This window comes from Anser cygnoides, chromosome 31, assembly GCF_040182565.1.
Source record: "Anser cygnoides isolate HZ-2024a breed goose chromosome 31, Taihu_goose_T2T_genome, whole genome shotgun sequence".
Taxonomy (NCBI): domain Eukaryota; kingdom Metazoa; phylum Chordata; class Aves; order Anseriformes; family Anatidae; genus Anser; species Anser cygnoides.
Genome location: NC_089903.1, coordinates 107,223 through 133,734, shown reverse-complemented (window position 1 = coordinate 133,734; position 26,512 = coordinate 107,223). Strand labels below are relative to the sequence as shown.

The window sequence follows — 26,512 nt, the reverse complement described above, 5'->3', positions numbered from 1 at the left end:
GCGCGAGGCCCCGCCCCCTCCCCCGAGGCCCCGCCCCCTCCCCGAGGCCCCGCCCCTCACAGGACGTTCTCCAGCGACTTGGGGCGGATGAAGATGGCGATGGGGTGCAGCTGGGCCGCCTGGAGCCGCCGCACCGCGTTGGCCGACACGTCCAGGATGCAGTGCTTGCCCTGCCCCGCCCCCCCAGGTGTGACGTCAGCGTGACGTCATCGTGACATCACCGTGACGTCACACCGCGGGGGGGCCCCGCCCACCCCACCCGACCACCGCCCTGCCATGGGGACACCCCGGGGATGCCCTGGGGACCCCGGTGGCCCACCCCTAGGGAACTTGGAGGCCCCCTCGGTGGTCCCCGGTGGCACCTTGGGGGCACCTCAGGGACCCTGGGGGCACCCTGGGGACCACGACGGCACCTTGGGGCCCCAGGGTGGCACCTTGAGGGTCACCCGGTGACACCCTGGGGCTGCTGGTGGCACCTTGAGGCCACCCCAATGACGCCATGTGGCCCCTGGTGGCACCTTGGTGACACCTTGAGAACCATGGTGGCACCCTGGGGCTCCTGGTGGCACTCTGGGGACCCTGGTGGCACCTTGGGGCTCCCAGTAGCCCCCTGGAGTCCACAGTGGCACCCTGGGGACCATGGTGGCCCACTGAGGACCCTGGTGTTACCCTAAAGCCCCTGGTGGCCCCCTAGGGACCACAATGGCACCTTGGGGACCACGATGGCACCTTGGGGACCCCAGTGGCACCCTGGGGACCATGATGGCACCCTGGGGACCCCGGTGTTACCCTAAAGCCCCTGGTGGCCCCCTGGGGTGCCTGGTGGCACCCTAGGGACCATGATGGCACCCTGGGGCCCATGATGGCACCCTGGGGCCCGCAATTGCACCCTGGGTCCCCTGGTAGCCCCCTGAGGACCCCGGTGTTACCCTAAAGCCCCTGGTGGCCCCCTGGGGACCCTGGTGGCACCCTAGGGACCATGATGGCACCCTGGGGCCCCTGGTAGCCCCTGAGGACCCCGGTGTTACCCTGAGGCCCCTGGTGGCCCCCTGGGGACCCTGGTGGCCCCCTGGGGACCACCAATGGCACCTTGGGGACCCCGGTGGCACTCTGGGGACCCCGGCGGCACCCTGGGGCCCACAATTGCACCCTGGGGCCCCTGGTAGCCCCCTGAGGACCCCGGTGTTACCCTAAAGCCCCTGGTTGTCCCCGGGGACCCCGGTAGCCCCCCGGGGGCCCGCCTGTGTCCCCCCCCACCACCCCCCGTGTCCCCCCCCCGTGTCACCTGCTCGGCCACCTCGCGCACGGACTGGACGCTGGTGCCGTAGAGGTGGCTGTTGTACTGCCCGGCCTCGATGAACTTGTGGCCCTGGATGTCCTTCTCCATGCGCTCGCGCGACGCCACGAAGTGGTAGTCCCGCCCGTCCACCTCGTAGTCCCGCTTGGGCCGCGTCGTGTCTGCGGGGCCGCGGCCGGGGGCACGGGGACACAACGGGGACATCGGGACGGGGACACAGGGATGGGGACATCAGGATGGGGACATCGGGATAGGGATGGGGACACAGGGATGGGGACACAGGGATGGGGACATCGGGACGGGGACATTGGGATGGGGATGGGGACATTGGGATAGGGACAGGGACAGAGGGATAGGGACATCGGGATGGGGACATCGGGATGGGGATGGGGACAGGGACGGTGGGATAGGGACGGGGACACAGGGATGGGGACATCAGGATGGGGACGGGGACATCGGGATGGGGACGGGGACACAGGGATGGGGACATCGGGATGGGGACATCGGGATAGGGATGGGGACACAGGGATGGGGACATCGGGATGGGGACATCGGGATAGGGATGGGGACACAGGGATGGGGACACAGGGATGGGGACGGGGACACAGGGATGGGGACATCAGGATGGGGACATTGGGATGGGGACATTGGGACAGGGATATCAGGATGGGGACATCGGGACAGGGACATCAGGATGGGGACATCGGGATGGGGATGGGGACATTGGGATAGGGACGGGACAGAGGGATAGGGACATCGGGATGGGGACACAGGGATGGGGACGGGGACATTGGGATAGGGACAGGACAGAGGGATAGGGACATCGGGACGGGGACACAGGGATGGGGACATCGGGACGGGGACATCGGGACGGGGATGGGGACACAGGGATGGGGACATCGGGACGGGGACATTGGGATGGGGACATTGGGACGGGGACATCAGGATGGGGACGGGGACATTGGGATAGGGACAGGGACAGAGGGATGGGGACATCGGGACGGGGACATCGGGACGGGGACATCGGGATGGGGACGGGGACATTGGGATAGGGACGGGGACACAGGGATGGGGGACACAGGGATGGGGACATCGGGACGGGGACATCAGGACGGGGACATCGGGATGGGGACGGGGACATTGGGATAGGGACGGGGACACAGGGATGGGGACATCAGGATGGGGACGGGGACGTCGGGATAGGGACAGGGACACAGGGACGGGGACGTCGGGACGGGGATGGGGACGTCGGGATAGGGGACAGGGACACAGGGACGGGGATGTCGGGACGGGGACGTCGGGATGGGGACATCGGGACGGGGACATCAGGATGGGGACGGGGACATTGGGATAGGGACAGGACAGAGGGATGGGGACATCGGGATGGGGATGGGGACATTGGGATAGGGACGGGGACACAGGGACGGGGACATCGGGACGGGGACATCAGGACGGGGACATCGGGATGGGGATGGGGACATCGGGATGGGGACGGGGACACAGGGATGGGGACATCGGGATGGGGACATCGGGACGGGGACATCGGGATGGGGACGGGGACATTGGGATAGGGACAGGACAGAGGGATGGGGACATCGGGATGGGGATGGGGACATTGGGATAGGGACGGGGACACAGGGATGGGGACATCGGGACGGGGACATTGGGATGGGGACATTGGGACGGGGACATCAGGATGGGGACGGGGACATTGGGATAGGGACAGGACAGAGGGATGGGGACATCGGGACGGGGACATCGGGACGGGGACATCAGGATGGGGACGGGGACATTGGGATAGGGACGGGGACACAGGGATGGGGGACACAGGGATGGGGACATCGGGACAGGGACATCAGGATGGGGACATCGGGATGGGGACGGGGACATTGGGATAGGGACGGGGACACAGGGATGGGGACATCAGGATGGGGACGGGGACGTCGGGATAGGGACAGGGACACAGGGACGGGGACGTCGGGACGGGGATGGGGACGTCGGGATAGGGACAGGGACACAGGGACGGGGACGTCGGGACGGGGACGTCGGGATGGGGACATCGGGACGGGGACATCAGGATGGGGACGGGGACATTGGGATAGGGACAGGGACAGAGGGATGGGGACATCGGGATGGGGATGGGGACATTGGGATAGGGACGGGGACACAGGGACGGGGACATCGGGACGGGGACATCAGGACGGGGACATCGGGATGGGGATGGGGACATTGGGATAGGGACGGGGACACAGGGATGGGGACATCGGGACGGGGACATCGGGACGGGGACATCGGGATGGGGACGGGGACATTGGGATAGGGACAGGACAGAGGGATGGGGACATCGGGATGGGGATGGGGACATTGGGATAGGGACGGGGACACAGGGATGGGGACATCGGGACGGGGACATCAGGACGGGGACATCGGGATGGGGATGGGGGACATTGGGATAGGGACGGGGACACAGGGATGGGGACATCGGGACGGGGACATCGGGATGGGGACATCGGGATGGGGACGGGGACATTGGGATAGGGATGGGGACACAGGGATGGGGACATCGGGACGGGGACATCGGGATGGGGACGGGGACATTGGGATAGGGACGGGGACACAGGGATGGGGACATCAGGACGGGGACATCGGGACGGGGACATCGGGATGGGGACAGGGACGGTGGGATAGGGACGGGGACACAGGGATGGGGACATCAGGACGGGGATGGGGACATTGGGATAGGGACGGGGACACAGGGATGGGGACATCGGGACGGGGACATCGGGATGGGGATGGGGACATTGGGATAGGGACAGGACAGAGGGATAGGGACATCGGGACGGGGATGGGGACATTGGGATAGGGACGGGGACACAGGGATGGGGACATCAGGACGGGGACATCAGGATGGGGACATCGGGATGGGGATGGGGACATTGGGATAGGGACGGGGACACAGGGATGGGGACATCGGGACGGGGATGGGGGAATGGGGACAGGGACGGTGGGATAGGGACAGGGACATTGGGATGGAGATGGGCACGGGGACGTGGGGACATGGGGACAGAAGGACGTGGGGACAGAAGGACGTGGGGACACGGGGATGGGGATGAGCAGAAGAACGGGGACCCTAACCCTAAACCCAACCCGAACGCCGTGGCCCTGTCCCACTTCCCCCAGTGTCCCCATATCCCCCGTCCCTCCCCGTCCCCCGATGTCCCCATGCCCCCCAACATCCCCATGTCCCCCTGATGTCCCCATGTCCCCAGTGTCCCCCTCTGCCCCCCAATGTCCCCAATGTCCCCATATCCCCCAATGTCCCCGCATCCCTCCTGTCCCCCCCGTCCCCCCGATGTCCCCAATGTCCCCGTGCCCCCCAATGTCCCCATGTCCCTGTGCCCCCCCGTGCCCCCCTGGCCCCCAATGTCCCCATGTCCCCATGCCCCCCAATATCCTCGTGCCCCCCCCAATGTCCCCGTGCCCCCCTGTCCCCCAATGTCCTTGTATCCCCCCCAATGTCCCCATGTCCCCCCAGTGTCCCCAATGTCCCCAATGTCCCCGTGTCCCCCAATGACCCCCAGTGTCCCTGTGTCCCCCCCCAGCCCCAATGTCCCTGTCCCCCAATGCTCCCCAATGTCCCCAATGTCCCCATGCCCCCCGTCCCCCAACGTCCCCATGTCCCCAGCATCCCCATGTCCCCCCCCCATCCCCAATGGCCCCGTGTCCCCCAGTGGCCCCCAGTGGCCCTGTGTCCCCCCCCCTCAATGCCCCATGCCCCCCAATGTCCCCCAATGCCCCCCAAAGTCCCCCAATGTCCCCCAATGTCCCCATATCCCCCCACGTCCCCACTGTCCCTATGCCCCCCAATGTCCCCAATGTCCCCGTGTCCCCCCCGTCCCCTGATGTCCCCGTGCCCCCCCCCGTCCCCCGATGTCCCCGTGCCCCCCCATGTCCCCAGTGTCCCCATGCCCCCCCCATCCCCCAATGTCCCCCAACGTCCCCCAATGTCCCCATATCCCCCCACGTCCCCACTGTCCCTATGCCCCCCAATGTCCCCATCTCCCCCGATGTCCCCGTGCCCCCCCCCCCCCCCGATGTCCCCGTGCCCCCCCCAATGTCCCCGTGCCCCCCCGTGCCCCCCCCGCCCCCCGCTCACGGGGCACGCAGGAGCCGAACTTGTCGGGGAACTCGGAGAGGAGGTCGTCGTTCACGCGGTCCTTGGTGGGGCCCAGGATGATGATGGGCCGCGCGTAGTGCACTGGGGGGGAGGGGGCGTCAGGGGGCGGGGGCGCCCCGGACACGACACGACCCCCCCCACCCCCCCCACCCCCCGGGACCCCCGCCCTCACCTTCCATCTGCGTCACCGTCTCGTAGCTCAGCACCGCGTCCTCACGCCCTGCGGGGATTGGGGGCGTCAAGGACCCCCAGCACCCCATAACCCCCCCAGCACCCTGAGGACCCCCCAGATCCCCCCAGCACCCTGACACCCCCCCCAGATCCCCCCCCAGCACCCCATAACCCCCCAGCACCCTGAGACCCCCCCATAACCCCCCCAGCACCCCAAATCCCCCCCAGCACCCTGAGGACCCCCCCCCAGATCCCCCCAGCACCCTGAGACCCCCCCCCCATAACCCCCCAGCACCCCCATAACCCCCCAGCACCCTGAGACCCCCCAGATCCCCCCAGCACCCCATAACCCCACCAACACCCTGAGACCCCCCCCATAACCCCCCCCAGCACCTCAAAACCCCCCAGCACCCTGAGGACCCCCCAGATCCCCCCAGCACCCTGAGACCCCCCCCCCATAACCCCCCCAGCACCCCATAATCCCCCCCAACACCCTGAGACCCCCCCCCAACACGCTGAGACCCACCCCCAGCACCCCATAACCCCCCCCGGAACCCTGAGGACCCCCCCCAGATCCCCCCAGCACCCTGAGACCCCCCCATAACCCCCCAGCACCCCATAACCCCCCCCCAGCACCCCAAATCCCCCCCAGCACCCCGAGACCCCCCCAACCCCCCAGCACCCCATAACCCCCCCAGCACCCCAAATCCCCCCAGCACCCTGAAACCCCCCAGATCCCCCCCAGCACCCCATAACCCCCAGCACCCTGAGGACCTCCCCCATAACCCCCCAGCACCCCAAATCCCCCCCAGCACCCTGAGACCACCCCCCATAACCCCCCCCCCAGCACCCCAAAACCCCCCAGCACCCTGAGACCCCCAGCACCCCAAAACTGCCCCCCCAACACCCTGAGTCCCCCCCCAGCACCCCATAACCCCCCCAGCACCCTGAGCCCCCCCCCATAACCCCCCCAGCACCCCATAACCCCCCCAGCACCCTGAGCCCCCCCATAACCCCCCCAGCACCCCATAACCCCCCCAGCACCCTGAGCCCCCCCCATAACCCCCCAGCACCCAACCCTCGTAAGCCCCCCAAAACCCTATAACGCCCCCCCCGAACACTGAGCCCCCCAAGAGCTCAAGGACCCCCCCCAGCCCCCAGGCACAAGGGGGGGGCACACGGGGGGTCCCGGGGGGGGGGGGGGGCAGCACCCACCTTGTGAGCCCGAGCCGGGGACCCGGTCCTGGGGGGGGGGCAAAGGAGAGAGAGGGGGTGAGGGGGGGGGCGCTGGGACCCCGCTTGGGGGGCACTGGTGGGGGGGCACAATGGGGGGCACCTTGGCCTTTAGCCGCGTCCACTCCCGCCGCTCCACCCTGCGGAGAGAAACCAGTTGGCTCCCAGTAACCCCCAGTGCCTCCCAGTCCCATCCCAGTGCTCCCCAGCTCCCTCCCAGTGCCCCTTTAGGGGCTCCCAGTTCCCTCCCAGTGCCTCCCAGTCCCTCCCAGTGACCCTTTAGAGGCTCCCAGTCCCTCCCAGTGCCCCCCAGTCCCTCCCAGTGACCCTTTAGAGGCTCCCAGTTCCCTCCCAGTGCCCCCCAGTCCCTCCCAGTGACCCTTTAGAGGCTCCCAGTTCCCTCCCAGTCTCCCCCCAGTGCCCCCCAGTCCCTCCCAGTGACCCTTTAGAGGCTCCCAGTTCCCTTCCAGTTCCCTCCCAGTGCCCCCCAGTCCCTCCCAGTGACCCTTTAGAGGCTCCCAGTTCCCTCCCAGTGCCCCCCAGTCCCTCCCAGTGCCCCTTTAGAGGCTCCCAGTCCCTCCCAGTGCCCCCCAGACTCCCAGCCCCCTCCCAGCCCCCCAGCACCCCATTAGAGGCTCCCAGTTCCCTCCCAGTGCCCCCCAGTCCCTCCCAGTGACCCTTTAGAGGCTCCCAGTTCTCTCCCAGTGCCTCCCAGTCCCTCCCAGTGACCCTTTAGGAGGCTCCCAGTTCCCTCCCAGTGCCTCCCAGTCCCTCCCAATGACCCTTTAGGGGCCCCCAGTTCCCTCCCAGTCCTTCCCAGCCCTCCCCAGCCTCCTCCAACCATCTCCCAGTGCCCCTTTAGAGGCTCCCAGTTCCCTCCCAGTGCCCCCCAGTCCCTCCCAGCCCCTCCCAGCCCCCCCCCCCCCCAGCTCACCGGCGCTTGCTGGGCACGAAGCCGAGCTCGGGGGCTGGGCGGGGGCTGCACGTGCCGCGCCTGCCACCACTCCTCATCGGAGGCGTCGAGCACGTGCAGCACGTCCCCGAAGCGGAAGCTCAGCGCCTGGCTCAGGAACCCGCAGTCCTTGGCCTTGTCGTAGTCGAACAGCGCCCTGGGGGCGGGGGGCGGGGGGGCGTCAGCCCCTGTGCCCCCCCCCCCCCATCCCCAGGTCCCCCTGTCCCAATGTCCCTGTGTCCCCCCTATATCCCCTGTCCCCATGTCCCCCCATTGCCCCCCGTCCCTTTATTCCTCCCCACGCCCCCCCCCATGCCCCCCCAGACCCCTCCGTGCCCCATGTCCCCCCCCACGTCCCCCCCATCCCCGTGCCCCCCCATCATCCCCCCCATTGTCCCCTTATTCCTCCCCATGTCCCCCCCATGCCCCCAAACCCCTCCGTGCCCCCATGTCCCCCCAACGTCCCCCCCCCACCCCTCCCATCCCCCTGACCCCCCCATTCCAACCCCCCACCCCAAATCCCATCTCCCCATGTCCCCCCACCCCCAAATCCCCCCCCATGTCCCCCCGTCCCCAAATCCCCCCCCCAATCCCCACATCCCCCCCACCCCCATGTCCCCCAGAAGTGTCCCCCACATTCCCCTGACCCCCCCCTCGTTCCCAAACACCCCACCCCAAATCCCCCCCTTCCCCAAATCCCTCCATGCCCCCCCCATCCCCCTGACCCCCCTTCCCCAAATCCCCCCATGTCCCCCCCACCCCCAGACCCCCCCATTCCCAAACACCCCCCTCCAATTCCCCCATCCCCAAATCCTCCCCACCCCCAAATCCCCCCCTGTCCCCACGCCCCCCCGACCCCCCCACGTCCCCCGCCCCCCCCGCGCCCCCCGAGCCCACCGGACGTAGAAGCCGCGCTTGGGGTCGCTGCGCAGGGAGGCGCTGCCCGAGCCCAGGCTGCTGCCCAGGAGCTGCTCCCGCAGGTCGTGGATCTTGGCCTCGAAGCGCCCGTACTCTGCGGGGTCGGGGTCGGGGGTCGGGGGTCAGGGGTCAGGGGGCATGGCAACGGGGGTCAGGGGAACGGGGTCAGGGCACAGGGACAGGACGGAGTCATGGGGTCGGGGGGCACGGGGTCAGGGTTGGGGGCGCAGGGATGGGGTCGGGGCACGGGGATGGGGTCGGGGTCAGGTCATAGGGTCAGGGCCATGGGGTCAGGGTGGGCTCAGGGCACAGGGACAGGACGGGGTCATTGGGTCAGGGCACGGGGACAGGGACGGGGCACGGGGTCGGGGTGGGCTCAGGGCACAGGGACAGGATGGAGTCATGGGGTTGGGGGGCAGGGGGTCAGGGCGGGGGGGACGCAGGGATGGGGTCGGGGTCAGGGTCATGGGGCTGGGGTCATGGCCATGGGGTCGGGGTTGGGGTGGGCTCAGGGCACAGGGACAGGACGGGGTCAGGGGGTCAGGGCACGGGGATGGGGTCAGGGCATGGGGACGGGGTCAGGGCATGGGGACAGGGCACGGGGATGGGGTCAGGGTCAGGGTCATGGGGACAGGGCACGGGGATGGGGTCAGGGTCATGGGGCTGGGGTCATGGGGTCAGGGCCATGGGGTCGGGGTCGGGGTGGGCTCAGGGCACAGGGACAGGACGGGGTCAGGGGGTCAGGGCACGGGGATGGGGTCAGGGCATGGGGACGGGGTCAGGGCATGGGGACAGGGCACGGGGATGGGGTCAGGGTCAGGGTCATGGGGACAGGGCACGGGGATGGGGTCAGGGTCATGGGGCTGGGGTCATGGGGTCAGGGCCATGGGGTCGGGGTCGGGGTGGGCTCAGGGCACAGGTACAGGAGGGGGGTCATGGGGTCAGGGCACGGGGATGGGGTCAGGGCACGGGGATGGGGTCAGGGCACGGGGATGGGGTCAGGGCACAGGGACAGGGTCAGGGCACGGGGTCAGGGTCATAGGGACAGGGACAGGGCATGGGGTCAGGGTGGGCTCAGGGCACAGGGACAGGGATGATGGGGTCATGGGGTCAGGGCATGGGGACAGGGACCAGGATCAGGGGATGGGGACAGGGTTGGGGTCAGGGCACAGGAACAGGGTCAGGGCACGGGGACAGGGACCAGAATTAGGGCACAGGGTCCCAGGGACAGGGTCATGGGGACAGGGACAGGGCACGGGGTCGGGGTGGGCTCAGGGCACAGGGACAGGATGGGGTCAGGGCACAGGGATGGGGTCAGGGTCAGGGTCATGGGGCTGGGGTCATGGGGTCAGGGCCATGGGGTCGGGGTCGGGGTGGGCTCAGGGCACAGGGACAGGACGGGGTCATGGGGTCAGGGCACGGGGATGGGGTCAGGACACGGGGATGGGGTCAGGGCACAGGGACAGGGTCAGGGCACGGGGTCAGGGTCATAGGGACAGGGACAGGGCACGGGGTCGGGGTGGGCTCAGGGCACAGGGACAGGACGGGGTCAGGGGGTCAGGGCACGGGGACAGGGACCAGGATCAGGGGATGGGGACAGGGTTGGGGTCAGGGCACAGGAACAGGGTCAGGGCACGGGGACAGGGACCAGAATTAGGGCACAGGGTCCCAGGGACAGGGTCATGGGGACAGGGACAGGGCACGGGGTCGGGGTGGGCTCAGGGCACAGGGACAGGACGGGGTCATGGGGTCAGGGCACGGGGATGGGGTCAGGGCATGGGGACGGGGACCAGAATTAGGGCACAGGGTCCCAGGGACAGGGTCATGGGGACAGGGACAGGGCACGGGGTTGGGGTGGGCTCAGGGCACAGGGACAGGATGGGGTCAGGGGGTCAGGGCACGGGGACAGGGTCGGGGGCATGGGGACAGGGTCATAGGGACAGGGACAGGGCACGGGGTCGGGGTGGGCTCAGGGCACAGGGACAGGACGGGGTCATGGGGTCAGGGCACAGGGACAGGGTCAGGGCACGGGGACAGGGACCAGAATTAGGGCACAGGGTCCCAGGGACAGGGTCATGGGGACAGGGACGGGGCACGGGGTCGGGGGTGGGCTCAGGGCACAGGGACAGGATGGGGTCAGGGGGTCAGGGCACGGGGACAGGGTTGGGGCATGGGGACAGGGACCGGGACCAGGGTATGGGGACGGGGTCAGGGCGTGGGGACAGGACGGGGCCATGGGGTTGGGCCATGGGGTCAGGATCAGGGCACGGGGTCGGGGTCAGGGTCATGGGGTCAGGGTGCAGGACCCCCCCGGGACCCCCAGTCCCCCCCGCTCACCCTCGGGCTTGTACTGGGCGATGATGGTGACGCTCTGCCCCGCGTTCTTCAGGGCCACGGCCGCCTGCTCGTGGGTGGCGCTGCGCAGGGTCCACGCCGTTCACCTGCGGGACGGGGACACGGGGACACGGGGACACGGGGACGGGGACAGGACGGGGGCGTTGGCACCGCGGGGGGGGGGGCGGGGGCACGGCGGGGACACGGCCCCGCGGGGGGGGGAATGGGGCGGGGATGGGGACGGGGATGGGGACGGGGATGGGGACGGGGATGGGGACGGGGATGGGGACAGGGATGGGGACGGGGATGGGGACGGGGATGGGGACGGGGATGGGGATGGGGATGGGGACATGGCACCATGGGGATGGCGATGGGGACAGGGATGGGGACATGGCACCATGGGGATGGGGACAGCGATGGGGATGTGTCATCATGGGGATGGCAATGGGGACAGGGATGGGGACAGGGATGGGGACATGCCACTGTGGGGACAGGGATGGGGACGAGGATGGAGATGTGTCCCCATGGGGACAGGGACAGGGATGGGGACGTCACCACGGGGACGGGGACAGGGATGGGGACGTGGCACCATGGGGATGGTGATGGGGACAGGAACGTGGCACCGTGGGGACAGTGAATGGGGATGGGGACGCCACCTTGGGGACAGGGATGGGGATGGCAATGGGGGCCACGTCACTATGGGGGTGGCAACGGGGACATGGCACCGTGGGGGTGATGATGGGGACAGGGATGGGGACGTGTCACCGTGGGGATGGCGATGGGGACAGGGATGGGGACATGTCACCGTGGGGATGGCAATGGGGACAGGGATGGGGACAGGGATGGGGACGTGTCCCCGTGGGGATGGCGATGGGGACAGGGATGGGGACGTGTCACCGTGGGGATGGCGATGGGGACACACCACTATGGGGACAGTGACAGAGGTGACACCGGGGATGTGGACAGGGACACGTCACTATGGGGACAGCGATGGGGATGGCAGCGGGGACGGCAGCGGGGATGGGGACAGGTGGTGACGGGGACGGGGACGGGGACGGCAACGGGGACAGGGGTGGGGACCTGTGGCTCTCGGGGACGGGGACGGGGGCAGCGGAGGCGAGCGCTGGGGACACGTCACCGTGCGGCGAGTGCTGGGGACAGCGCCACGGGGAGCAGGGCGGCACCAGGACACCCGTGGGGACACCGGGAGGGGGGGGCCCGTGCCGGGCACGCCTCACTACGGGGACATCGGGGGGGGGCACGTCGCGGCGGGGAAGGGGAGGACGCCCCCCGTGTCCCCCCCGTGTCCCCCAACCCGTGTCCCCACGTCCCCCCGTGTCCCCGTGTCCCCACGGCACTCACGGAGAGGATCTGGTCGCCCTTGCGCAGCTCGCCGCTGAGGTCGGCGGGGCCGCCGGCGAGGATGAAGGAGATGAAGATGCCCTCGCCGTCCTCGCCCCCCACGATGTTGAAGCCCAGCCCCGTGGAGCCCCGGTGGATGACGATGCGCCGCGGCTCCCTGGGGACCGGCGCACGGGGGGGGGGAACGGGGACACGGGGACACACACGTGGGGACGGTGTGCCCCTGGGGACGGCCCCGGGGATGGGGGTGGGGGGGGGCTGGGGACATCGTGGGGACATCGTGGGGACATGGGGACGTCGTGGGGACGTGGCATTGGGGACATTGTGGGGACGTGGTGGGGATGTGGGGACATCGGGCTGGGGATGACCCAGGGACATGGGGACATCGTGGGGACATGGGGACATCGTGGGGACGTGGGGACATCGGGGGACGTGGGGACATCGGGGGGACATGGGGCTGGGGATGACCCAGGGACATGGGGACATTGTGGGGACGTGGGGACATTGTGGGGACGTGGGGACATCGGGGACGTGGGGCTGGGGATGACCCAGGGACATGGGGACATCATGGGGACGTGGCATTGGGGACAACCCAGGGACATGGGGACATTGTGGGGACGTGGGGACATCGGGGGGACGTGGGGACATCGGGGGGACATGGGGCTGGGGATGACCCAGGGACATGGGGACATTGTGGGGACGCGGGGGCACTGTGGGGATGTGGTGCTGGGGACAGCCCAGGGACATGGGGACATCCTGGGGGCAGCCAAGGGACACGGGGACGTTGTGGGGACATGGGGCTGGGGACAACCCAGGGACACGGGGACATCACAGGGACGTGGCAGTAGGGGTGGCCCAGGGACATGGGGACAGGCCAGGGACATGGGGACATCACAGGGACATGCCGCTGGGGACCCCGGGGGACATTGCAGGGACACTGGGACACCCCAGGGACATGGGGACACCCCAGGGGACACCCCAGGGACACCCTAGGGACATGGGGACACCCCGGGGACACCCCAGGAACAGGCCTTCAGGAAGCCCGGGCACACCCCGCGAACACGGGGACACCCCCAGGGACGCCGCGGGGACATCGTGGGGACACCGTGGGGACGTCGGGGACACCGTGGGGACGTCGGGGCCGGTACCTGGGGACGTCGTCGTCGGCCAGCAGGTCCTTGGGGCCGGGGGAGTAGCGGCGCGGGGACGTGGGGGTCATGGCCGGGGGAACTCGGGGCCCAGGTAGCTTTGGGGACCCAGCTCCGCGTCCAGGTGCGCCGAGTAGGCTGGGGACAGGGGACAGGGGCAGGGTCAGGGGACACGGGGACAGGGGCACGGGGACGGGGACACGGGGGACAGCGGGGACATGGGGACAGCGGGGACATGGGGACAGCGGGGACATCGGGGACAGCGGGGACAGCGGGGACACGGGGGGAGCACGGAGCAGGGACGGGAAGGGGGAGCCACCACCCCGGGGACACCCCTCGTGTCGTGTGTCCCCCCCCGTGTCCCCCCCGTGTCCCCCGCTCACAGCTGGTGACGTCGGGGGGCGCGAAGCTGTCCCCGAGGAAGGTGGCGGCGGGCTTGGCCACCCGCAGGTAGACGACGTCGTACGTGTTCTTGAGCGCCGCCACCGCGTCCTCGTGCATCACGTCCTCCAGGCTGACGTTGTTCACCTGGGGACGGCGGGGACGGCGGGGGACACCGGGGGGGGGGTGGCTTGGCCCCGTCCCCATCGGGTCCTGGTCCCCGTCCCCATCGGGTCCTGGTCCCCGTCCCCATCGGGGCCCCGTCCCTGTCCCCGTCGCGTTCCCGTCCCCGTGGCACCCGTGGCACCTTCCCCATCGCGTCCCCATCGCGTCCCCGTCCCTGTCGTGTCCTTGTCACCTTGCCTTCCGTGTCCCCATCCCCGCGGTGTCCCCATCCCCGTGCTGTCCCCATCCCCATCCCCTTGGTGACCCCTCCATGTCCCCATCCCCTCGGTGTCCCCACCCCGTCCCTCTCCCATCCCCATGGTGTCCCCTCAGTGTCCCCTCGCTGTCCCTGCGGTGTCCCCATCCCCACGATGTCCCCACAGTGTCCCCATCCCCTTGGTGTTCTCCCGCTGTCCCCATCACCACGGTGTCCCCACGGTGTCCCCACGTGTGTCCCCATGGTGTCCCCATCCCCTCGTGTCCCCACCCCTGTGATACCCCCTTCACTGTCCCCATCCCCATGGTGTCTCCACCCCCCCCACTGTCCCCGTGTCCCCCCAAGTCCCCTCATTGCTCCCATCCCCACGGTGTCCCCGTGTCCCCATCCCCACGGTGTCCCTGTCCCCGTCCCCATGATGTCCCCGTGTCCCCCAATGTCCCCTGATTGTCCCTGTCCCCCCGTCCCCTCTGTGTCCCCCCATCCCCACGGTGTCCCCGTGTCCCCCCGTGTCCCTGTGCCCCCATGTCCCCCCGTGGTGTCCCCGTCCCCACGATGTCCCCGTGTCCCCCCGTGGTGTCCCCATGTCCCCCCATGGTGTCCCCGTCCCCATGATGTCCCCGTGTCCCCTTATTGTCCCCGTGTCCCCCTGTGTCCCCCATGTCCTCTCATTGTCCCCGTCCCCTTATTGTCCCCAAGTCCCCCTATTGTCCCCATGGCCCCCTGTGTCCCCCATGTCCTCTCATTGTCCCCGTCCCCTTATTGTCCCCAAGTCCCCTTATTGTCCCCATGGCCCCCTGTGTCCCCCATGTCCTCTCATTGTCCCCGTCCCCATAATGTCCCCGTGTCCCCCAATTGTCCCCGTGTCCCCCTGTGACCCCCATGTCCTCTCATTGTCCCCGTCCCCATATTGTCCCCAAGTCCCCCCATTGTCCCCATGGCCCCCTGTGACCCCCATGTCCTCTCATTGTCCCCATCCCCTTATTGTCCCCCCATTGTCCCCATGTCCCCCATGTCCTCTCATTGTCCCCGTCCCCTTATTGTCCCCAAGTCCCCCCATTGTCCCCATGTCCCCCATGTCCTCTCATTGTCCCCATCCCCATAATGTCCCCGTGTCCCCCCATTGTCCCTGTGTCCCCCCGTGTCCCCCCTGTGTCCCCGTGTCCCCCTGTGTCCCCCATGTCCTCTCCTTGTCCCCATCCCCATAATGTCCCCGTGTCCCCCCATTGTCCCTGTGTCCCCATGTGACCCCCATGTCCTCTCCTTGTCCCCATCCCCATAATGTCCCCGTGTCCCCCCATTGTCCCTGTGTCCCCCTGTGACCCCCATGTCTTCTCACTGTCCCCGTCCCCATGATGTCCCCATGTCCCCGTGTCCCCCCGTGTCCCCCCATTGTCCCCGTGTCCCCCTGTGACCCCCATGTCCTCTCATTGTCCCCGTCCCCTTATTGTCCCCATGTCCCCTTATTGTCCCCGTGTCCCCCTGTGTCCCCCATGTCCTCTCATTGTCCCCGTTCCCATAATGTCCCCATGTCCCCGTGTCCCCCCATTGTCCCTGTGTCCCCCTGTGACCCCCATGTCCTCTCATTGTCCCCGTTCCCATAATGTCCCCGTGTCCCCCCGTGTCCCCCCACGGTCCCCATGTCCCCCCGTGTCCCCCCATTGTCCCCGTGCCCCCTGTGACCCCCATGTCCTCCCCATTGTCCCCGTCCCCATAATGTCCCCATGTCCCCGTGTCCCCCCGTTGTCCCCATGTCCCCGTGTCCCCCCGTGTCCCGCCACGGTCCCCGTGTCCCCCGTGTCCCCCGCTCACGGCCAGGATCTTGTCCCCGACCTGCAGCCGCCCGTCCTTGTGCGCGGCGCCGCCCTCGATGACCTTGGTGACGTAGATGCTGTTGTCCCCGGGGATGTGCTGGTTCCCCACGCCCCGCGATGCTGAACCCCAGCCCTGGGGGGGGCAAAACGGGGCGGGGGGGGGGGGGTCAGGGCAGGGCCCCCCCCAACACCCCCGTCCGCGCCCACCCGGCTCGGGGGGACCCAAAATTTGGGGGTCCTGGTCCCCTGGGGGAGTCCCCAAATCTGGGGGTCCCGGTCCATGGGTTGGCAGTCCCAAAATTTGGGGGTCCTGGTCCATGGGGGGTCCCAGTCCATGCGGGGAGTCCCAAAATTTGGGGGTCCTGGTCCCTTGGGTGGGATCCCCACATTTGGGGGTCCAGGTCCATGTGGGGAGGGGGTCCCAGTCCATGGGGGGTGGGTCCCAAAATTTGGGGGTCCTGGTCCCTTGGGGGGTCCCAAAATTTGGGGGTCCTGGTCCATGGGGGTCCCAGTCCACCCGGGGGGTCCTAAAATTTGGGGGTCCTGGTCCCTTGGGGGGGGTCCCCACATTTGGGGGTCCTGGTCCATCGGGGTCCCAGTCCAACTGGGGGGAGGGTCCCCAGTTGTGGGGGTCCCATGAAATGGGACGGGCCAGGACCCCCCCCCCCCCAAATTTTGGGGTCTCACTGTCTGGAGCTCCCTGGTTTTAGGGGCCCTGGTCCATGGGGGGTCCTGGTTTAGGGGGATCCCTGTAAAGGGGGGGGTCCCCAGATTTGGGATTCCTGGGAAATGGGGGGTCCCAGTCCTCCGCAACCACTTTCGGGGGGTCCCCTTAAATGGGGGGACCCCAAAATTGGGATTCCCAGAAAACTGGGGGTCCCAGTCCTCCGGGACCGCTTTCGGGGATCCCCAGAAATGGGGGGGGGCCCCCAGATTTGGGATTCCTGAAAACTGGGGGGGGGTCCCCATCCTCCAGGACAGGTTTCAGGGGTTCCCCTAAACTGGGGGCCCCCAGATTTGGGATTCCCAGAAAACTGGGATGTCCCAGTCCCCTGGGACCGCTTTTGGGGGGTCCCCAGAAATAGGGGGCCCCCACATTTGGGATCCCTGGAAAACAGGGGTGGGCCCCATCCTCCGGGACCACTTTCACGGGGCCCCCACCCCCGTGTCCCCATCCCCCCCCGGACCCCCGGATCCGGGCGCCGCCTGCCCACCTCCTTGGCCCCCTTTTGGGGGGGGGGGTCTCGCCCCCCACCCCGTGGCCCCCCTCGTTACCTTTGGGCCCCTTGATGAGCTTCACCTCCACCACCTTCTCGGCCAGGGCCTTGCGGCGCATGACGTAGAGGCGCACGACGGCGCCGGCCTCCTTCAGGGCCTCGACGGCCGCGCTGTGCGTCACCTCCCGCACGTCCGCCTCGTTGACGAACAGGATGCTGTCGTTCACCCTGCGCCCCGACACCCACCTGGCTTGGGGGCTCTGGGGGCTGGGGGGGTTTGGGGGTGCTGGGGGGTTGGGGGGTCCTCGGGGGTGCTGGGGGGTCCTGGGGGCTTCAAGGGGGCTTTTGGGGGGATTTGGGGGGGATTTGGGGGTCCTGGGGGGTTTGGGGGTCGTGGGGGGCTTCAAGGGGGCTTTGGGGGGGATTTGGGGGGGGGATTTGGGGGTCCTGGGGCATTTGGGGGGATTTGGGGGATTTGTGTCCTGGGGGCATCGTTCACCCTGCACCCTGATACCTGCGTGGCTTGGGGGCTTTGGGGGCTGGGGGGGGGGTCGGGGGAACTGGGGGGATTTGGGGGGGCTCGGGGGGTTTGGGGGGTCCTGGGGGCTTCAAGGGGGCTTTGGGGGGGCTTTGGGGGGATTTGGGGGGATTTGGGGGTGCTGGGGGGGTTTGGGGTGGTTCTGGGGGGATTTGGGGGGATTTGGGGGGGATTTGGGGATGCTGGGGGGATTTGGGGGGATTTGGGGGGATTTGGGGGTCCTGGGGGGATGCTGTCGTTCACCCTGCGCCCCGACACCCGCGTGGCTTGGGGGGTGCTCTGGGGGGGGCTGGGGGGTTGGGGGGGTTTGGGGGGGACTGGGGGGATTTGGGTGGGGACTGGGGGGATATGGGGCGGATTTGGGGGTCCTGGGGGGATTTGGGGGGAACTGGGGGGATTTGGGGGGGCTTAGGGGGGATTTGGGGGTCCTGGGGGGGTTTCAAGGGGGGGTCCTTGGGGGGTGCTGGGGGTTCGTGGGGGGTTCTGGGGGGATTTGGGGGGGATTTGGGGGTGCTGGGGGGGGTTGGGGGGGTTCTGGGGGCTTTGGGGGGGATTTGGGGGGATTTGGGGGTCCTGGGGGGGATGCTGTCGTTCACCCTGCGCCCCGACACCCGCCTGGCTTGGGGGGCTCTGGGGGCTGGGGGGGGGCTTTGGGGGGGCTCGGGGGTTTGGGGGAACTGGGGGGATTTGGGAGGGCTTAGGGGGATTTGGGGGTCCTGGGGGTTGGGGGGTTGTGGGGGCTTCAAGTGGGCTTTGGGGGGGCTTTGGGGGGATTTGAGGGTGCTGGGGGGGTTTGAGGGGGTTATGGGGGGATTTGGGGGGGATTTGGGGGTGCTGGGGGGAACTGGGGGAACTGGGGGATTTGGGGGGGATTTGGGGGGGCTTTGAGGGTGCTGGGGGCTTGGGGGGCTTTGGAGGGGTCCTGGGGGGCTTTGGGGGGCTGGGGAGGCCTGGGGAGGGGGCTGGGGAGGATTTGGGGGCCCTGGGGGCTTTACGGGGGCTTTGGGGGCCTGGCGGAGTGCTGGGGGCTTTGGGGGTGCTGGGAGGATGCTGGGGGTTTGGGGGTGCTGGGGGGGGGCGAGGGGAAAATTTGGGGGGGAAACAGGGGGTCCTGGGGGCTTCACGGGGGCTTTGAGGGCGTTCTGGGGGGATCTGGGGAGCTTTGAAGGGGATTTGGGGGTCCTGGGGGGTGGGGGGGCTCTGGGGGCTTTGGGGGGTCCTGGTTGTTGTGAGGAGTGCCGGGGGGTCTGGTGTTGGGGGGGGGGGTCCGTATTTTGGGGGGGGTCCCACCTGAGGCGGCCGTCCTGCGCGAGCGGCGCCGCCGGGGATGATTTTGGTGATGAAGATGCTGGGGTCGTCCCCGACGTGGGGGTTGTCCGTGCCACCCGCGATGCTGAAGCCCAGCCCCGAGTTACCCTGGGGGGGGCACACGGGGGGGGGGACGGGGGACAAGGGGGGGGCGCCCCCGTCAGCCCCCAGGGCTGGGGGGGCCCCAAAATTCATGCAAAAAAAAAAGGGGGGGGGGAGGGGGATGAGGGGGGGTCTGGGGTCCCCAAGGGGGTTGGGGGGGGGTCCATAAGGGGGGGGATATGGGGGGGCCCAGAGGGGGGTTGGGGGGGGGGCAAAAAGGGGGCCCCAGGGGGTATGGGGGGGTTGGGGGACACCGGGGAGGGTTGGGGGGGGTGGGGGTTAACAGGGGGACACCGGGGGGTTGGGGGGGGGGGGGGACCCCGGGGGTTTTGGGGGGGGGGTCTCACCCGCTCCAGCGTGATCTCCTCGTACTCCATCTCGCCCTCGGTGCCGTTCACCTGGGGGGGGGGGGGGACAGGAGGTGAGGGGGGGCACATAACGGGGGGGGGGGACACACATTGAGGGGGGATCCAGGGGGCCAGGAGGGGACTGGGGGGGCATTTATGGGGGGGCATTGGGGGGATGGGGGCACAAAGGGGCGCGGGGGGGGACACATCGGGGGAGGGGTCCGGGGGGAGTTTGGGGGGGGACACGAGGGGGGGGGACACACACTGGGGGGGGGTCCGGGGGCACAAGGAGACGTGGGGGGTATTTAGGGGTGGGGGAGACATTGGGGGGGGGTCTAGGGGGCAGGAGGGGATGGGGGGGCACAGGGGGACACGGGGGGGGGCATTTAAGGGGGGGGGCATTGAGGGGGGGGGCATTGAGGGGGGGGGGGCACTCACGTATGCGGGCGCCTCCAGCGTGTCGGTGTTGACGATGACGGGGGTGAGTTGGCCTGGGGGGGGGGTCAGCGGTGGGGAAGGGGGGGGGTCACCCCGCCCCCCCCCCCGCCGGTAACCCCCCCCCCGCCCCCCCCCCCCCCCCGTTCCCCCTCCCCCGGTAACCACGGCAACGCCGCATCGCCACGGGGGGGGGGGGCGTGCAGAGGATGCTGGGAACCCCCCCCGCCCCCCCCCCCCCCCCCGGTGCCGCAGCCCCCCCCCCCCCCCCCCCCGGTGCCCCCCCCCCCCCCGGTACCGGTCCCCGGTGGCGGTGCCGGTGCCGGGCCCGGTGGCCGCGCACGGAGCTCAGCAGGCGCCGGCCCAGGCGCTGCGCGCGCCGGGCGGACACGAGCATGGCGGGGGGGGGGGGGCGGGGGGCGGCGGGGGGGCCCGGTGCTGGCCCCGGTCCCGGTCCCGGTCCCGGTGCCCCCGCGCCGCAGCCCCGGATGGAGCCGGCCCCGCCCCCGGGGGCTTGGCCCCGCCCCCGGACACGCCCACTCTAAGCCCCGCCCCCTGCTCCGCAGGACACGCCCACTCTAAGCCCCGCCCCCCGGCCCGCAGGACTCGCCCACTCTAAGCCCCGCCCCCCGGTCCGCAGGACACGCCCACCCTAAGCCCCGCCCCCCGGTCCGCAGGACACGCCCACTCCAAGCCCCGCCCCCCTGGCCCGCAGGACACGCCCACCCTAAGCCCCGCCCCCCGGTCCGCAGGACACGCCCACTCTAAGCCCCGCCCCCACACACCTGTAAGCCCCGCCCCCTCCCCGCTCGCAAGCCCCGCCCCCCCGTTGTGAAAGCCCCGCCCACTTTTGGAAGCCCTGCCCCCGGTGATCGGGGGTGGGGAGGCCGAGGGGTGCTGCCGGTACCCCAGGGCACCCATGGGACACCCATGTGGCACCCATACAGCACCCACGGGGCACTGCCACCACCCATAGGGCACCCATGGGACACCGCCACCCCCGTGTGGCACCCATGGGACACCCATACAACACCCGTGTGGCACTGCCACCACCCCCGGGGCACCCATGGGACACTGCCATCACCCATGGGACACCCCTGGAGCCCCCATGGGACACTCCTGGGGCACCCATGTGGCACTGCCACCACCCCGGGGCACCCATGGGACACCGCCATCACCCATGTGGCACCCCTATGGCACCCACATGGCACCCACGGGACACTGCCACCACCCCAGGGGCACCCGTGTGGCACTGCCACCACCCTGGGGCACCCATGTAACACCCATGGGACGCCGCCACCACCCAGGGGCACCCGTGTGGCACTGCAAGCACCCTGGGGCACCCATGGGACACCGCCATCACCCATGGGACACCCCTGGAGCCCCCATGGGGCACCGATGGGACGCCGCCACCACCCAGGGGCACCCATGTGGCACTGCCACCACCCCACGGCACCCATGGGACACCGCCATCACCCATGTGGCACCCCTACAGCACCCACATGGCACCCACGGGACACTGCCACCACCCCAGAGCACCCATGTGGCACTGCCACCACCCCGGGGCACCCATGGGACACCGCCATCACCCATGTGGCACCCCTATGGCACCCACATGGCACCCACGGGACACTGCCACCACCCCAGGGCACCCATGTGGCACTGCCACCACCCCGGGGCACCCATGTAACACCCATGGGACGCCGCCACCACCCCAGGGGCACCCATGTGGCACCGCCATCACCCATGGGACACCACCATCACCCATGTGGCACCCCATGGAGCACCCATGGGACACCGCCACCACCCCAGAGGCACCCATGTGGCACTGCCACCACCCCGGGGCACCCATGGGACACCACCACCACCCACGTGGCACCCATGTAACACCAATGGGGCACCCATGGGACACCGCCACCACCCCGGGGCACCCATGCAGCACTGCCCCCACCCACGGGACACCCCCGGGACCTGTGTGACACCCATGGGACACCCCCAGGGCACCCACGCCACCGCCACCGCCACCCCCCGTGTCACCAATGCCACCCATGGGACCCTCCCCGCAGCACGTGGCAGGGGCGGGGCCTGCGGGCGGGGGCGTGGCCGTGGCCGGGGCCTGCGGGCGGGGGCGTGGGGGCGTGGCCGTGGGCGGGGCTTACCTGGCTGGGCAGGTGGGCGGGGCTCTGCTCCAGGGGGGCTGTCCTCATCCTGGTACCGGTACTTCTGCGGGGGGGGGGGGGGGGAGTGGTCGGTGGGGGACCCCAAAATGGGGGTGGGGGTCCCCAAAACCTGGGGATGGGGAGGGACCCCAAAATGGGGGGCGGGGGGAGCAGGGACCCCAAAACCAGTGGATGGGGACCCCAAAATCGGGGGGGGGGGTCCCCAAAACCTGGGGATGGGGGACCCCAAAACGGGGGGGGGGGGAGCAGGGACCCCAAAACCTGGGGATGGGGGGACCCCAAAACGGGGGGGGCAGGGGGAGCAGGGACCCCAAAACCTGGGGATGGGGGACCCCAAAATGGGGGGGGGGGGAGCAGGGACCCCAAAACCTGGGGATGGGGGACCCCAAAATGGGGGGGGAGGGGGAGCAGGGACCCCAAAACCTGGGGATGGGGGACCCCAAAATGGGGGCAGGGGGAGCAGGGACCCCAAAACCTGGGCATGGGGACCCCAAAATGGGGGGGGTCCCCAAAACCTGGGGATGGGGGACCCCAAAATGGGGGGGCAGGGGGAGCAGGGACCCCAAAACCTGGGGATGGGGGACCCCAAAATGGGGGGGGGGGGGAGCAGGGACCCCAAAACCTGGGGATGGGGGACCCCAAAATGGGGGGGGGTCCCCAAAACCTGGGGATGGGGGGACCCCAAAATGGGGGGGGTCCCCAAAACCTGGGGATGGGGGACCCCAAAATGGGGGGGAGCAGGGACCCCAAAACCAGTGGGGATGGGGACCCCAAAACGGGGGGGGGGGGAGCAGGGACCCCAAAACCTGGGGATGGGGGGAGGGACCCCAAAATGGGGGGCGGGGGGAGCAGGGACCCCAAAACCTGGGGATGGGGGACCCCAAAATGGGGGGCAGGGGGAGCAGGGACCCCAAAACCTGGGGATGGGGGACCCCAAAATGGGGGGCGGGGGGAGCAGGGACCCCAAAACCTGGGGATGGGGGGACCCCAAAATGGGGGGGGGTCCCCAAAACCTGGGGATGGGGGACCCCAAAACAGGGGGGGGGGCAGGGGGAGCAGGGACCCCAAAACCTGGGGATGGGGACCCCAAAATGGGGGGGCGGGGGGAGCAGGGACCCCAAAACCAGTGGATGGGGGACCCCAAAATGGGGGGGGTCCCCAAAACCTGGGGATGGGGGGACCCCAAAATGGGGGGGGGTCCCCAAAACCTGGGGATGGGGGGACCCCAAAACAGGGGGGCAGGGGGAGCAGGGACCCCAAAACCAGTGGATGGGGGACCCCAAATGGGGGGGGGGGGGGGGGTCCCCAAAACCTGGGGATGGGGGACCCCCAAAATGGGGGGGGGTCCCCAAAACCTGGGGATTGGGGGACCCCAAAATGGGGGGGGAAGGGGGAGCAGAGACCCCAAAACCTGGGGATGGGGGACCCCAAAATGGGGGGGGGGGAGCAGGACCCCAAAACCTGGGGATGGGGGGACCCCAAAATGGGGGGGGGCGGGGGGAGCAGGGACCCCAAAACCTGGGGATGGGGGGACCCCAAAATGGGGGGGGCGGGGGGAGCAGGGACCCCAAAACCTGGGGATGGGGGACCCCAAAACGGGGGGGCGGGGGGAGCAGGGACCCCAAAACCCAGCATATGGGGACGGGGGGGGACAGGGGACAGGAGGAGCCCCCCCCCCGCTGCCACGCCGGTAATTAAAGGCAGTTGAGGTAATGAAGGCTGGGTCAGGGTAATTAAAACTGGGCACTAATTAGCGCAGCGCCTCGGGGACCCCCCCCGGGCTCGTTACCTTAACGAGGGGCCGCGGGGAAACGCCGGCCCTGGGGGCCCGCTGAGCCCCCCCGTGTCCCCGATGCCCCCCCGTGTCCCCGATGTCCCCCCCCAATGTCCCCTCCCCCCTCCCCCCCTCCCCCCCCCCTAATCCCAGCCCAGCCCCCCGATCCCGGCAGGGATTACGGCCTAATCCGGGGGGGAGGCGGCCGCTTCCCCCCCAGCACGACCTCGGCACGGGTCCGAGCAGTGGGGCTGCTCCCAGTGCCCCCCCAGTGCTCCCAGTGCCCCCCCAGGTCCCCATCCCAGTGCTCCCAGTGCCCCCCCAGCGCTCCCCTAGCACCAGTTATCCCACTGCCCCCCCCCCAGCTCGCTCCCAGTGCCCTCCCCAGCACCCCCAGCTCTCCCAGTACCGCATCCCGGCGCCCCCCAGCATGCCTAACACCCCCAGCGCTCTCCCAGTGCCCCCCAGTTGCCTGCCAGTGCCCCCGGCTCGCTCCCAGTGCCCCCCAACACCTCCCAGCTTGCTCCCAGTGCCCCCCTGCTCCCCTCCAGTTCTCCCAGTACCCCCCAGTGCCCCTCAATAGCCCCCGAGCTCCCCCAGTGCCCCCCAGCACCACCCCAGCTCTCCCAGTGCCCCCAGCTTCCTCTCTCAGTGCTCTCCCAGTGCCCCCCCAGCTCTCCCAATGCCTCCCAGTACCCCCAGCGCCGCCCCCGCTCCCTCCCAGTGCCCGCCCGGATCTCCCAATTTCCTCCCAGTGGCTCCCCCCTCCCTCCCAGTTCTCCCAGTGCCCCCCAGTAGCCCCACATCTCGCTCCCAGTGCCCTCCCAGTTCTCCCAGTGCCCTCCCAGTAGCCCCACATCTCGCTCCCAGTGCCCTCCCGGCTCTCCCAGTGCCCTCCCAGTAACCCCACATCTCGCTCCCAGTGTCCTCCCAGTTCTCCCAGTGCCCTCCCAGTAACCCCACATCTCGCTCCCAGTGCCCTCCCAGTTCTCCCAGTAACCCCACATCTCGCTCCCAGTGCCCTCCCATTTCTCCCAGTGCCCTCCCAGTAACCCCACATCTCGCTCCCAGTGCCCTCCCAGTAGCCCCACATCTCGCTCCCAGTGCCCCCCAGTTCTCCCGGTGCCTCCCAGTAGCCCCACATCCCTCTCCCAGTCCCTCCCAGCTCTCCCAGTGCCCCCCCCGCACCTGGCAGCCGCAGCCCACCGCCGCCCCCCTCCCCCTCCACACCACCCGGCACTGGCACAGCAGCGGCGCGAAGCAGCCGCCGGCCCCCGGGGGCCCCGCAGCCGCCGCCGCCGCCTCGCCCGGGGCCGCCATCGCGCGCCCCCGTCCCTCCCCCCGCCGGGATTAACGGGGCCGGGATTAACGGGGCCGGATTAACGGGGCGCTTCGCGAACGCACGCTTTTTGGGCCTCGCCGCGCCCCGTAGCGCCGGCCCCGCCCCCGCCGTCGTCGTGGCAACGCGGGGCGCCAAGAGTTAACGGCGGGCGCATGCGCGGGGCCGCGCGCACGTGGAGGGGCGGGGCCTCCTCCTCCTCCCCCCCCGCACCGCACCGCCCTCGCCCCCGCGGCCGCGCCGTTGCCTGGCAACGCCGCGGGGCCGCGTCGCTTGGCAACGGGGAAGGGAGGGGCCGCGTCGCCTAGCAACGGGAGGAGGGCGGCGGGAAAAGAGGGGCCTCGTCGCCTAGCAACGGGAGGAGGGGAGGGGCCGCGTCGCTTGGCAACGGGAGGAGGGGCGGGGCCGCGTCGCATAGCAACGGGGAGGGTCCGCGTCGCTTGGCAACGGGGAGAACGGGCGGGGCCGAGTCGCCTGGCAACGGGGAGGGGCCGCGTCGCTTAGCAACGGGGAGGGACCGCGTCGCTTAGCAACGGGAGGAGGGGCGGGGCCGCGTCGCCTGGCAACGGAGCATCCCGTCCACGCGGAGCCCCGGCCGGGTGCGCGGGCGGGGGGGGGGGTGTGCGGGGAGGGGGAGCCCCCCAAAAAGGGGGGGGGGACCCCAAAATAGGGGGGAGACCCCCCAAAGGTGGGGGGGGGGGAGACCCCCAAAAGGGGGTGGGGGAGACCCAAAAGGGGGGGGCCCTGCACACCCCCCCCCCCCCCTCCCCCCGAGGCGGCCGCCTCCGCCACGCACACGCGTGTGGGCCCGGGCACGTGTGTGTGAGCACACGCAGGGAGCGCCGTGCCCCCCCCCCCCGCCCCCCCACCTCGCAGCCCCCCCCCCCCCCCCAATCACAGCCCCCCCCACGCACTACCCGTCGCCATAGCAACCCGCGCACACGCACCCGCCGCATGCCCGAACGCCCCCTCGCCGGGGGGGGGGGGGGCTGTGTCACCTCTATCAGTTTGGGGGGGGCCAAGTGTGCCCCCCCCAGAGACCCCTTCCACCAGCAGCACCGTTGTCCCCCCCCCCAAGACCTAGCGGCCCCCCCCATTGCAGT

At 69.9% G+C, this 26,512-nt stretch overlaps 1 protein-coding gene across 1 annotated transcript in view; it reads right to left on the bottom strand.

Annotated features, from left to right (window-relative positions):
• DLG4 (discs large MAGUK scaffold protein 4) overlaps positions 1-26,512 on the bottom strand; it is a 29,368-nt gene that overhangs the window by 2,068 nt on the left and 788 nt on the right. Inside the window, 25 exon segments of the mRNA XM_066985266.1 lie at positions 61-170; positions 1,286-1,458; positions 5,454-5,555; positions 5,647-5,694; positions 6,861-6,888; positions 6,982-7,018; positions 7,813-7,860; positions 7,862-7,987; positions 8,728-8,842; positions 11,086-11,173; positions 11,175-11,189; positions 12,445-12,601; positions 13,593-13,668; positions 13,671-13,730; positions 13,976-14,120; positions 16,168-16,282; positions 16,284-16,302; positions 17,445-17,614; positions 19,215-19,234; positions 19,236-19,340; positions 19,682-19,732; positions 20,120-20,157; positions 20,160-20,172; positions 22,276-22,306; positions 22,308-22,339. Of these exon segments, the coding sequence (XP_066841367.1) occupies positions 61-170; positions 1,286-1,458; positions 5,454-5,555; positions 5,647-5,694; positions 6,861-6,888; positions 6,982-7,018; positions 7,813-7,860; positions 7,862-7,987; positions 8,728-8,842; positions 11,086-11,173; positions 11,175-11,189; positions 12,445-12,601; positions 13,593-13,668; positions 13,671-13,730; positions 13,976-14,120; positions 16,168-16,282; positions 16,284-16,302; positions 17,445-17,614; positions 19,215-19,234; positions 19,236-19,340; positions 19,682-19,732; positions 20,120-20,157; positions 20,160-20,172; positions 22,276-22,306; positions 22,308-22,339 (1,922 nt within the window).